A 13,221-nucleotide genomic window follows, 5' to 3' on the forward strand; every position below is an offset into this window, starting at 1 on the left:
CACTCCTTCGGTTCACTGACGAGGGGGCTCAGGTGGGGTTGGGGGAGGCCTAGGTTTTAGGAATCCCAGGCCAGGCTTCTTCCCACTGCCTCGCCCCAAGCCGGGTCCATCCTTTCCTTCCCCAGACCTGGGGTTCCGGGGCTCCTAGGCCTACCTGCCTCCCGGGGTGCACAGGACCCAGCCTGCGGAACCTCGTCGTGCTGCAGAGGAGGTTCCATTTCATCCCCCCTTCTAATCAGGTTTGCCCTCTTCTCGGTCCTAGCCACACTCCCGTATCTTTAGGTAGCTAGCAGCAGGACCAACTTCACCACTTATTAGCTGTGCCGCTTGGCAAAAGCTCTTCAACCTCTCTGGTTTTCCATTTCCTCAGCTGAAAGTAGGAATGAGAACACCTACAGCACCAGGACACGGGGAGGAACAAATGAGCAAACAAAAAGTACTGGTGGGTAGCGGTCCCCATCCTGCTTCCTGCCTGGCAGGCAGGATCTCACTTGCCAAGACTCTGCCCACCCACCGTGAGTTTTGGTCAGGGAGTTCCATGAAGTTCTGGAGCCCCAGTCTGCTCACCTATGAAATGGGCATAATAACACCTACCACGCTGTTCTCCAGGTGAAAACAAACAAGGCCTCTGTGATCTGATTCCCCCCAAACTCTCTCACTTGGGTCAAGGCCTTGTTTGGGTTCTCTGCGCTTCCTCCCACCACAGGGCCTCTGCACATGCTGTTCCCTCTGCCTGAAACGCTCTTCCCTCTTGGCTGTGTAAACTCCAGTGCTTTCTGGAGATCTCAGCTTGAATCACTTCCTCAGGGAAGCCCTTCTTGATTTCCCTGACATCTTACTGTAGGCTCTTTTGGGGCATACATTTATTAGTGTGATAATTTTTTTTTTTTGGTGAGGAATATTGGCCCTAAGCTAACATCTGTTGCCAATCTTCCTCTATTCGCTGAGGAAGATTAACCCTGAGCTAACATCTGTGCCCATCTTCCCCTATTTTGTATGTGCGACATTGCCACAGCGTGGCTTGATAAGCAGTGCATAGATCCGTGCCCGGGATCCTAACTTTTGAACCCCAGGCTGCCGAAGTGCAGCTTGCGAACTTAACTACTATGCCACCGGGCTGGCCCCAGTGTGATAATTTGATCAGTATTTTCCCCCCACTATATCCTATGCTTGTGAAGGCAGGGGCTGTGTTGGACTTTAGTTTCCTGTTGTTCCCTGAGCCCAGCCCAGAGCCTGGCACAAAATAGGTGCTCCCTCCGTGACTACGACTCTGATGATAATGACAATGATGTTTGTGAGGTGCTCCCAGGAGCGGGGAGTCGGCCTCAGTGGGTGAGGAGAGACGGCAGGTGCCAAGGTCTAGGGAATTAGATAAGGGTCTGTGTCCCCACCCAGGGCCTCATGGTCAAAATCGCCCCCGAGCCCCCGAAGGCCTGAGGGTGTTACTCAAGAGCTCTTGCAGCAGAGCCACCCCCCACCCAGCCCACCCCTTCCTGCTGCTTCCCCACCCCTCCCAGGGCCTATGGGGGCTGCTGGGGCCGGGAGGAGTCAGGTGTAGGTGAGCTGTGGTTTGGGGGTTCCGGCCTTGCAAAGGAAATGGTGGCACCTTTAAAAGGCCCCTCAGCCTGCCTCCGCCCTAGCACCTCCAACAAGTTTGGGGCTAACAGGGCTGGTGTATCTGGGGCAGCAGCCCCAGGGAGCCTCTGAGAGGAAGCCAGGGCAGAGCAAAGTGGTAGGGTCCTGCTTCCTGGAAGGGGGTGAAGCGACTGGAAATACAGGGGTCCACGTGGGAGGGTGTGCTCTAAGATGCTCTCGCCAGCTCACGCAGAGGAAGTGGGCTGCCTGGTCCAGGGAGGGGCTTCAGCAGCCTCAGGGGGCGCATCCCTGATGCTTCTGAGGGTCCACTCGGCCTCAAATTCCGGACTCCTCATGACAACAGGGGTGAGGGGCACCTGGAACCACTTTATAGACGGAGATGCTGAGGCTCAGGGAGAGGGCCCCGCTTATCTGCTCTGAGTCTCAGATCCTTTGGACGGGAAGACCAGGAGCCTCAGCTGGGAGCTGCCGGACACAGGGCACCTGCCCACTGTCTATCATCCGAGGGCTCTGCTCACTGGCTGCCCTCTGGGACCCCTGGGGGGCCAAGGGGGCCGTGTGGGCTCACTGCTGCTCATAGCCTCACTCACTCCCAGGCTGGCCCTGTGGATGGAGGGGATTTTGGGTACAGCTAAGCCACAACCAGGGCTACGGGAGCCAGGCTCCTCGAGGGAGCTGTGGGGTGAACCCCAAGCAGCAGCATTTGGCTCTTAGCCTGGACACTGGGTTGGTCTATCCCTTTAGGCTAATGTGAAAGGGGCTTGTGGGGAGTGAAAATGTGGCCATAGCTGAGGCTGATGATGAGCTGGACACCCCATGTGGTGTACAGGTGGCCTTGTACCTGACTAGCTGGGGCCCAAGCTGAATCCATTGTTAAATGTTCTCATTACCACCGCAGGATGCTACCCCAGTGGACCCTCCCCACTCCCATTTCAACCTCCAATCCGAGGTCACCCGCCTGCCTCTCCCACCTCTCCTGCCCTCCTAGAAACCTTGTCTGATACCTACGACCTCAGCGGTCACCCTCCCTCCCTGAAGTGCTCCCAGCATGCGGTCTCCCCAGCCTTTGTTCAGAGTCCTTGAGGGCAGTGACTCACACGGTGCCCACTGCGCCCCTGCCCAGCACTCCCGAGGCCCGAGCACTGTGTCCCACTTCACATGCACTGTAGTATAATGCTCCTTACACCAGCCCCCAAGAGGGGGAGGGCTTTACAGATGCCACTCCCATCACATCCTGCTCCAGGGAAAACAAAGGGTTTTCTATCCGCCATCTCCTGCCATCTTCATCACACCCTCTGAGGAAGACAGGGCTGCTGGCATGATCCTCATTTTAGACCCAAGGAAAGGGAAGCACAGAGAGGTTGAGCAATTTGCCTGTGTCACACAGCCAGTGAGGAGCAGAGCTGGGATGAGGCCTTAGTGTTCCTTCCATTGTGTGTTCCACCTACTGCTTGTCAGCTCACTACCCACCCCAGGACCCCATGGGGGCTCGGCAGGACACGGAGGGTAGACAGGCAGAGCTAGACACGGGGCACAGGCCTAAGAGGGGCCTGGATTCAGAGAGGATGGACTGGGAGGTTGTGAAGGGTCTGAGCAGGGACCTGCCACAGGCCTGTCCACGTGCCCTCTCCAGGAGAGGCAGGAAGGTCCAGCGCCGGCACTGGCCACAGACAGCAGCTCAGGAGAGAGCCCCAGTCCACAGGGTACTCACCTTCTACAGGCAGAGCCGGCAGCAGGAGGCCAGGGGGAGAAAAGGCAGAGATGCCGTTGGTTAGCAGTCTGCGCCTCTTCCAGCCCCAGTCCCAGCAGCAGTCTGTTGAAGATGCCACGCCTCCCCCACCCCGTCTGAGGTCCCATCCCTGGCCCAGGCTGCCCGGGAAGGTGTGGCATGCGGCCACAGCACCTGTTCCTGGGCTATCAAAACCCTCCCCCACTGCCTGCTCTGCGTGTGGGTGGCTGCTACAGATGTGGGTTTTGGGAAGCCTTGGGCAGTGCCAGGCTGCACCCATGGGACTCACCCGGGGACCCACTCACCACGGTGGAGTCCACTTTGGGGCCGCCGTCATCTGCCACCACTGTCAAGGTGTAGAAGTCGCCTTTTTCCCGGTCCACCAGGCCCTTGACTGTGATCACACCCTGCAGGGAGGGGGCCAGATGGGCGAGTGACAATATCACATCCACCAGGCAGAGCCCGCCCCCGTCCCCGAGCAGTCCCATGCTCCGGCCAAACCACACTCCTCACCAACCCTGAGCATTCTGCCCACTTCCCCACTTCCACGCTGCTCCCTCTGCCTGGCATAACTTCTCCATGAAGCTCTGTCAGCGGAAATCCTACTTCTCTCTCAATCTCACTCAGACGCCACCTCTTCCATGCAGGCTTCCCACTTCCCCAGCCAGGTATGATTACTCTCTTATCTGGGCCCCAAAGGGACTCCATTATACCTCTCTTGTTCTTTCTACATCTTCCCTTGTGGTGCTCTGATTTGCATCCTTAATTATTCCCACTTCTACTCCTAGTCTGAGAACTCTTTGAGGGCTGGGAAGGGTCTTGGTCATCTTTGTCTTCCCAAAAATGCCCCAAGACAAGGCCTGGCACACTGTAGTGATTACTACCTTGCTTATTTTCAAAGAAAGGATTCTGATAAAAGACACACTAAAGCAAAGATGGAAAAGTAACATCCAGGCAGTAGATAAGAGACAGCTGCACCAGACACATAGCTAAGACTAGCTATTGCAATGAAGCACCAAATTTATACCTGAGCTTCCTAACAGCCAAAGTAAAAAGGTAAATGTGATGATTTGCATAGCTTTCATTGTCTAGTAACAAGAAGACATGGGGTTGCCTATGTATGAACTTTAAGTATCTTACCCCTAAATATTAAAAGGGATGTATTACAGGGATGTTTATCCCAAAGACACTTTATGACAAAGAGGAGAGTGCCAGGCCTATAGAAGGAGCTCAGTAAGTGTTGGTCAGCTTTAAAGGAATTGAGCTCCCTGCCCCTAGGGAGGAGCCTTGCTGTGCCTGCCCCCAGCCTCCCTCACCGTGATGGCATCTATCTTGAAGAGGGCTTTGGCCTGGGTGCTGGTGTAGGTGTCAAAGCGGTAGGTGATCTGGTTGAGGTTGTCGATGGAGAAGGCCTGGACCCGCACGATCTCAGTGCCCAGGGCCAGGTTCTCCATGATGGCAGCCTCGTAGGAGGCGTTGGAGAACTGCACAGCCTCGTCCAGCTCGTTGAGCAGAGTGACGTAGACGCTGCAGAAGCCCTGGTTGAAGGGGGGTGCCTGGTCAGTGGCGGACACGTTCATCAGGTAGCTGGTCTTGGTCTCGTAGTCCAGGTGATCCATGGTGACGATGAGCCCAGTGCTCTCGTCAACTTCGAACTTCCCCTCCGCGCCCGACAGGATGTGGTAGTTCACCAGGCCGCCAGCCCCTGCAGGAGGACACAGAGGCTGTGCAGTCCCAGGTGGGGGTGGCGCTGCCCACAGCATACCCGCTGCTGTCCCTGAGGGAGGGGACAAGGGGCCTTGGCTCGCCTACCCAGCATGCACCACCCCCCACCTCTGTGGGCCGGATTGTCCCAAGGGATGTGGCAGAGGACGGGGTCCAGGTCTATGTGGACAGCAAGGCCCCGCACACACTGCTGACCTCCTCTGGGGCCTGGCTTTGGCATGAGAGATATGCCAGAGGGGGGTGGTTCTGCTCCTAGAGCCTCAAAATTCAAACTCCAGCACCTCCCTTGGGCATTTGGACAAAGAGAGGGTGGGGAAATTAGGGATCTCTTGTAGTGGGGGCTTTGATCTAGAAAGTGCTAGACAGGGGCAGCATCTCAGAGGTGGCCAAGCCTTCACCTTGTCCCTCCGGCTGAAGGGTTCCAGTGCCAGGCACACCTTCCCCCGTTATCCCCACTCCCTCCACCCTCAGTCCCTGTGCCTTGAAACACATCCGGCAAGCAGGAGCTTGGGTTGGGACTCCTTAGTCGAAGTCTACAGACTTTGAGGAGAATGGTTATAAAACCACTCAGGAAATCCCAGACTTCCTTGAAATTATTTGCACATTCTGAATGGACGTGCGTTTTTCTGGGGAGGGATCCATAGCTTTCACGAGTTTCCCAAACAGATTCCTGACCCAGAAAAGCTCATGAACCACTGGTGCACAGCAGTGGATGGGACCTGAACTGTACCAATGTGCCATTTAAGGGAGAGCAATCACCCGAGAGTTTTCAGACCTCTTTTCCCCTCTACCCCACTCCATGCCCCTGGTGAGCTGCGGATGCTGAGAGGCTGGGTTGGGAGCCACCAGAGCAGCTGACAGGAAGGAAGGGCAGGAGCTGGGAAACTAGCAACAGCTCAGGGAGCCTCTCAGGGGGGCAGAGGACCCCCCCAGCAAAAGGCTCTTCTCTGACCATATCCCTAGCCTGGGGCACAGGCCCAGGGAGCCAGGCCCCATGAGGAGAGCCGCAATACCCTGGTCACCTTTCTCCTTCATTTCGCACTGCTGTGGCCACCTCTGTTGCTTAGGGCCCTTGGTGAGGTCCGGGCTGCCTTCAGGGAAGCCACCGGCCTGTGGAACAGGACACTGCCCCTGTGAAGCCTGTGTGTGCAGGCCCTAAGCTGCGGCTGGAGGAGCAGGCCTCGGTCAGCCCCACCTCTCCTAGCCCTGCGCAGCCCCGAGCCAAAGGCTCGCCGGGAGTGCTGGGTTCTGGGATGACAATCTGGACTTCCCAAGCTTGTGACTGCTCCTCTCTCCACCCAGAGGCTGGGACAACTCCTCCTGACTCCAGTCCTCTTAAGACTGGGCATCTGGTGGTGTTGCCACCAAGACTGTCCCAGGAGCCCCTCCCCGGCCTGGGAGCCACTGAATGGGGGATCTGAGGCATTATGAGGATGACAGACCCCATAGGAGCAGGAGAGATGAGCTGGGAAGAGTCACTCTGGGGAATGGGCCCCCCTAACTTCCTGCTGCCGGCCTCACCAGTGTCTCGGTCTGTGGCTTGGACGACAAGGACTGACGTGCCGATGCCTGCGGTCTCGCGAAGCCCCAGGCGGCTGTACTGCTGCTGCGTGAACACAGGGGCCTCGTCGTTGACGTCCTCCACGTACACCATCACCTGTAGGAGGCGGGCCAGGGGCAGAAGGTCAGGGTGGGGTGCAGACGGGGGAGGCCCAGGGCTGGGCCCACCTGGGCCTGCGTGTGTGGCCACTGCTCTCCTGGGCCAGCTGTGAGCTCCCCATGGAGGGCCTGGGGCTGCCTGGTTGGTCACTGTGTCCCCGCACCTTGCACAGGACCTGGCATGTGGCAGGTGCTCAAACATCACTGGTTAAGGAATGAACCTTATCTCATTCTTGGCTCTGCTACTAATCCTGTGGGAACCTGTGACTAATTAGTGAACCTTTTGGGTCAAGTTTCTCAGCTATGAAACGGCAGTATCAACATAATAATTCATGCCCGGTGCCACTCCTAGGGCTGTTATGAAGACAAAATGAGCCAGGGCCTTGCAAAAAAGTACTTGAAAAAGTTTAAAGGGACCCTGTTCAAATATCCAGATATATCTGGGAGAAGAGCCGTAAAAAGTCAACTACGGTTGTGGTAGAGGACGTGGCGCTCAGACCCCTTTAGATTCTCACGCACTTTCTCTGGGTGCTCTCACGGCCTGCGGCCAGCACCCAAAGCTCTTTGTGGAGGATTAACCCCACCCCACCCAGGATGATGGAACCTGCATACCCAGAGAGCCAGAAGTGCCTGGGAATTACATCCCCTGGGGCAGCCCTCAGCCATGACTGACAGACGGGCGTGCAAATACTCGGGCTTCCTCGCCCCAGCTGAAGTGACGCTCTCCAGAGTCCCAGTGGGACTGAGTCCAAGTTCCCTGCGCCACTTTGCTACACGCCTTTCCTTGCTAGTCCCAGGCCCTTTCTGGTTTTTCCTGGGGACACTTCCTACTAATCACTTTCACACCAATCCTTGTCTCAGGATCTGCTTCTGGGGACCCTGCCCAAGACAGTGGCTATGTCTGTTATGGAATTATGTATAATTTTCATCACTGCTTATTTGTACTTTCTAATTTCTCTTCAATGAACATGTATGTCTTATGTAACAAAAATAAGACTGTCGAAAAAGCTGTTTGTGGAAAGAGATATTTACAGATAGAGATCAGCACCACCATCCTTCTTTTGTGTGCCCCTAACCCCAGCACACACAGGAGCACGGGGAGGGTCTGGCCCAGGTATGGGCAGGACCAGGTTGTGTCCAGAAGGACCGGCATGGTGGGGAGGGGAGTTATAGCCACAGACTGTTGCTGCTCAAGGAGCCATAGGGAGGCCTAGGGCCCCTGCCTTTTTTCCCAGATGGGGGAACAGAGGCCCAGAGCGGGGAGGGACTTGCCCAACGCCTCACGGTAAACGAGAGTGCTGGAAAGAGAGTAGCGGTTCTCCTCCTTCTCAATCTACTCATCCTACTGCTCTTTCCTCTATGCTGGGGATGAGCTGGCCCCAGACCAGGAGAAACCCCTTCCAGCCTAACAGAAGCAAGGCCGGCCGGAACTTGCCAGCAGAGTGGAGGGGAGTAAATGGGGCGTAGGCAATGACGCGCAACACAGATTTCACATGTGGTCACCAGCACTAATGGCCGGGCCCACGGCACGGGCAATTTGGGAGCATGAATATTTGGTTTCCGATTGATCGCTATTGCTGGGATCAGCCCTGGCTTCTCTTTTGGATTTAGCTGGGAACTAGCTGGAGGGAAATGAAGGAGCTTCTGTGGTATAAGCAGAAATGGTGGCTGACTAGTGGAGAACTCTGGGGTGGGTGGGGTAGCAGAGCTAGTGGGAGGAGAGGCATACGGGGTAAAGGTTTCTCTACTTCTCTGCTCTTGGGGTTCCTGTGGTCCTGCTGTGTCATCAGATTCTCATGTCCAGACACCCAGAACCCACTATGCAAACTAAAGTGCCCACCCCACACAGCTGTTCACAAGCCGGAACCTTCTAAGTTTGGTTTCACCAAGAACTTGGCTGGGGAGATCCTGGGTGGGGTGGGTGTGGGGGGAATTTGCATGGATGAATTTCGGGAACTCTCTTCCTGTAAACAGAAACTAACCATCCATCTTCCCCTTCCCAAGTCTGTCCAAATGGCCTTGACTCCAAGTATCATGGGTTAACATCAGGGCCGGTCTGACAGTACGATAAAGAGGAGGGAGGTGGCATAGAGCCTGGGTGTGGCCCGTCCTCCGTGAGGCTGGCTGCATGCCACTGTCCTCTTGTTGGTTTCAGCCTCGTTTTTAGCAGCAGTGACAGGAGGCAAAATGGTGTGTGGTTTGCAAACCTGAGAGGCACAGATGTACACAGGAAACACCCAGGTCTGCCAAGTTCTTGCTGAGCAGGAGGGCTCAGCTACTGAGCCATGGGGCTCCCTGGAGAACCAGCCCCACTTCCTGTCCAGTGCTGTGCCCTCCAACAGGGACAAGACAGGAGATGTGTGTGTGCACACACACGCAGTGTGCACGTGAGGCCCCCAGTCTCTATGAGGGTCATTTCACTCCACGCTCCCTGCCCCTCCTCTGCACTGCCAGTGGTCTCTGAAGCAGGAACTGGGGAAGGTGGGTGGTCCCTGCGAGCCATCTCTGCTGCTGTTGGGGAAATGAATCCAGGGCAAAGCTGGAGTCCCCACACTGTCTGCAGGAAGGTCCCCAGCTTTCCTGGGGCTCAGGGGTGTGGGGGCTATGTACAAGAAGGGCCATCAAGCTGCCGCGCCAGGCACCAGCAACCAAATGCCCATCTTAAAATGACTCAGGATAGGCAGCAGCAGTCTCTGCACTTTGAAGAGCATTACTGAGGCTACGTAGTGCGCTGGTGAAGAGAACAGACCTGAGCTGACAGCCTGGGTGTGAAGCCCGCTCTACTCTTACCGCTGTGGGACCCTAAACACAACGGCCAATTCTTCTTTGCCTCAATCTCTTCATCTGTAAAATGAGTATAATAACAGTGCCTACCTCCTAGGGCTGTCATGAGGATTAAATGAGTTCAAGCACATGAAGCACTTAGAAAAGTGCCTGGCACAGAGTAAGTACGATGTAAGGGCTTATTATCCTCAGGGTTCATGGGGAGAGGAGCAGAGGAGGATGGTGAGCAGGTGTGGTCCTGGGTGTCCCACCCTCACACGACTTGCACAGGCTGGCTTTGATCTATTTTACACAGGACGCTGGGGCGCTGCACAGCATTTTGTTTAAAAAGGTCTGTGGCTAAAAAAAGGTTTGCAGCCACAATGCTGAGGCCCTGAGAGGAGCAGGCCCTGGAGAGAGGTTCCTGCCTGCTCCTGGTGGTGGGGAAGCGAGGGGGGCCACAAGGAGGGCTGTGGTTAGGCAGCTTGAAGTCCAGGGAGCCACCCCGAGCTATGCCGCCGTCAGTCACTCTGCGGCCTGAAGCTGGCCCACAAAGGGCAGGCGCTTACATGGGTGCACTGATGGGTGCACTGATCAACACGGGAATAAGCAATTCAGTCCCGCAGGGGAGCGGGCTGTGTGGGGCTGCTCGGTGTACATTCAGGTAAGGGTGTGCTGTTTGACCCTCAGTCACCAGGGCCCTGGAACAGTTCCAAGCAACCCCAAGTATAAAAACCCAAGGGGTCTGACCTCCTCAGCCATCTCCACCCGGGCAGAGGGGCAGCTGTAAGGACTCAGGTTTCCCTTCCCATCACTTCCTGGGGCAAAGCAGTGGGGGCATCAGTGGGAGATGGGCCAAGGCTGAGTCACTTGCTCTTTAGCACGTCCCTCATGATGGTGGCCCCAGGCAGGTATCCGTTCATTGTTTCCAGCCCGGGGAAACAGCGGGGTGGAGATGGGGCTGATAAGAGGAGCCGATTCTGCCTCACTCAGTTCTGGGTAAAAGTCCCTGCTTGTTCCCCACCCCGACTTTTCCCATCTCCCTCCCACTCTTCACCTCTGGGGGCTGACTCACTTTCCACCTGGTTTAGGGGAAGGGGCTGTGAGCTGCTGAGTGTTCAGTTGGGGGGCAGTGGGGGCGACCTTGAGAGGTGATCTCATTCATCTCAGTCATCCCCCTGCCACCAGGTGGGAGAGTGCCTAAACTGGCCCAGCCCGGGGAATATTTGTGTGTGTTTTGGACCTTTCAGGAGGATTAAGCTGCAAGGGGAGAGGCCCGAGGTGAGTGAGGGTGGGCAGAAAAGAATACAATTGATGGGGCAGCGGGGAGTGGTGACTGGAATATTTGGGGACACTTCCAGTGGAAGGAGCACTGGACTTGGACTCACAAGACCCGGGCTCAAGTCCTGGTTCTATCACTAGCGACTTCTCTGTGCCTCAGTTTCCTCATTTGTAAAATGTAGGTGACAACATCTACATTTCCAAGATCAGATGTGTGAGATTTCCTCAGCTGACCCTCGAGAGCTGTGTGGGTATAGGGGTTAGCACAGGAAGGACACTTCTTTTATCCCGTGGACAGACATCAGTATCATTGGCCTCCTTCCACGTCTGGAGAAACTGAGGCTCAGAGCAAAACAACACATCCAAGATCCCAAGCTGCGCTGAGCCTGGGGCACCCCCCACCGCACCCCTAGCTCCAGGTGTCTTTCAGCACCTGAACCAGTGGTAGCCCTGCCCGCCCTGGGCCCCAGCTGGTGGCTACCTCCGGTCCAGCTGTGGCCTGGGCCCAGCCCTGAGGTCAGCACTGAAGGGGATGCAGGGCTTCACAACCTGCTGACTGGCTATCTGCGAGTCGCCGCTCGCCCCCAGCCTCACCTTGACGGAGCTCCGCATGGGGCCCAGGTCATGGTTGTAGGCCTCCACTACCAGCACGTGGGACGAGTTCCGCTCCCGGTCCAGGGGCCGGGGCCCGCGCATCAGGAGCCCATTGCTGACGTGGATCCGGAAGTTGTTGCCATGGTTACCTGTGTGGAGAGACAGAGGAGATGCATGGGCTCTGTCCTGGAGCATGATGCCTGTGGGAATGTGGGGGGAAACGAGGGGGGTCCAGACCCCCAGAATGCTGACTCTACCCAAAGGTCTTGGGAGATTGGCCAAAGCCCACAATGGCAAAGAGACCTCTGCCTCCTGCTGCCCTGGCCTGGCAGGATTTGAGGGAGGGGGCAGAAGCCCACCTTATACCCTCCTTATGGGAAGCCTGGGGGAGTCCCCTGAGACCCCCATATCCAGAGGTGTCAGTGGGTTCAATACTTCAGAGGGACCTGGGGCACTACAAAAAGAGGAACCAAAACCAAGTTCTCTGTAGGTGGCTGAATCAAGGATTTTGTGGACATCTCTGGGCTGGTCCAGTGCCCACTCCACCGTCTTACGGTAATAGCACCCTGATATTCCTTTGGGGATCCACCCTCCTCCACTCTCAGTCCATGTGCTTAGTGTAGGAGTGATTTCACCCTTGATTCCAGGAGGGGGCAGATCGGTATATTTTAGACTCTGGCCATAGTGATTGGTTCAGGGATGATCACGTGATTCTAGATGGTCCAATGAGACTCAAACTCCCCCTCCCCATCAGGGTGCTATCCCACTGTGGGACATGAGAAACTTCAGGAATATAGCAACCAGATGAAGCGCCCTCACTTAACAGACATCCAACTTGGGGCAAATGATTGGAGAATGGCCCCGTTTCCTCCCTCTGGCCCACCTGTGTGTACAGCGCTTAGGGCTCCCTTGGCAGCCCAGAGATGCTCTGCCATCCTAAGGGCAGGAAGGCCGGCCCTCGCCATCCCAGGGCAGCCCACTCACCGTGAAGGATGCGGTACCACACACGCCCAAACTCGCCCTCGTCGGCATCTGTGGCTTTTAGCTGAGGGAGAATGAGACATGCCATCACTCCTTGAATTCCACCCCACAGGGAGAGAAGTTTCTGGTGCCTCTCTTCTTCCCTCCACACCACCCCCACCTGTCTTGCCCAAACCTGTGGTTTCCTACAGAGCTGGGGGTATGGAAGAGGAGAGGGACCTGTCTGTCTTTCTCATTCCCCAGGAGGACACCTGATTGTTGATGGCTCTGTGCTGCCCTGCCTGTGGTGGGGGACCTGCCACCTCTACTCCCTGATTCTCCTTCAGGTTCTTGGGGAGGATGGGGGAGAAGGTGGTGATGGCACCATGGCTCTCTGGATCCAGCCTTGACTAGGTCAGCCCACACCTCCACGGTCCCCTCCTTCGCCTGCTGAGATCCCAGGAGCCTCACCTGGGGTGCTGCTTCCTGCCCACACCTCTTTGGTGTGAAGCCATTCTGGCCATACTGGGTCCCAGCCGGGCACTGTCTACTGTAACGGCCACTTTGTGGAAACCCAGAAATCCCACCTCCCAAAGGACGGCTCCATATTCATTCACTCACACGATCGCTCCAGTCCAGTTTCCATCACCCCGGCTTGCTTGGCTGTATCTCAGGCTTATGTACCGTCTCTGGTGGGACTTGGGGGGGTGTTGTTCTCACTCTGAGAACTGCCCAGCACTTAGCCCTTTTTACAAGGAGTCCAGCCTTGAGGCTGTTGGCAGAGCCACAGCCAGCGCCAAGGTGAGTCCTGTCAAACCAAGAACTGAACACCTGCTCTGCCACTGCACGCCTGAAACAAGTAGAGAACACCCCCACAAGGCACTGCAGGAAGACGCCCGCAGGGCCATGGTGTG

General features: G+C 56.4%; 1 protein-coding gene across 1 annotated transcript in view; it reads right to left on the reverse strand.

The window, feature by feature from the left end:
- Positions 1-1,820: 1,820 nt before the first annotated feature.
- The window catches only part of LOC131407585 (cadherin-23-like), a 326,276-nt gene continuing 314,875 nt past the window's right edge, over positions 1,821-13,221 (reverse strand). The window contains exons 28-35 of the mRNA XM_058544366.1: positions 12,332-12,392; positions 11,348-11,496; positions 6,572-6,707; positions 4,642-5,030; positions 3,631-3,732; positions 3,308-3,310; positions 2,080-2,133; positions 1,821-1,961 (exon numbers count right to left, since the gene is read on the reverse strand). Of these exons, the coding sequence (XP_058400349.1) occupies positions 1,821-1,961; positions 2,080-2,133; positions 3,308-3,310; positions 3,631-3,732; positions 4,642-5,030; positions 6,572-6,707; positions 11,348-11,496; positions 12,332-12,392 (1,035 nt within the window). The remainder of the gene's footprint in view (positions 1,962-2,079; positions 2,134-3,307; positions 3,311-3,630; positions 3,733-4,641; positions 5,031-6,571; positions 6,708-11,347; positions 11,497-12,331; positions 12,393-13,221) is intronic.

Source organism: Diceros bicornis, chromosome 6 (genome assembly GCF_020826845.1).
Source record: "Diceros bicornis minor isolate mBicDic1 chromosome 6, mDicBic1.mat.cur, whole genome shotgun sequence".
Lineage (NCBI taxonomy): Eukaryota > Metazoa > Chordata > Mammalia > Perissodactyla > Rhinocerotidae > Diceros > Diceros bicornis.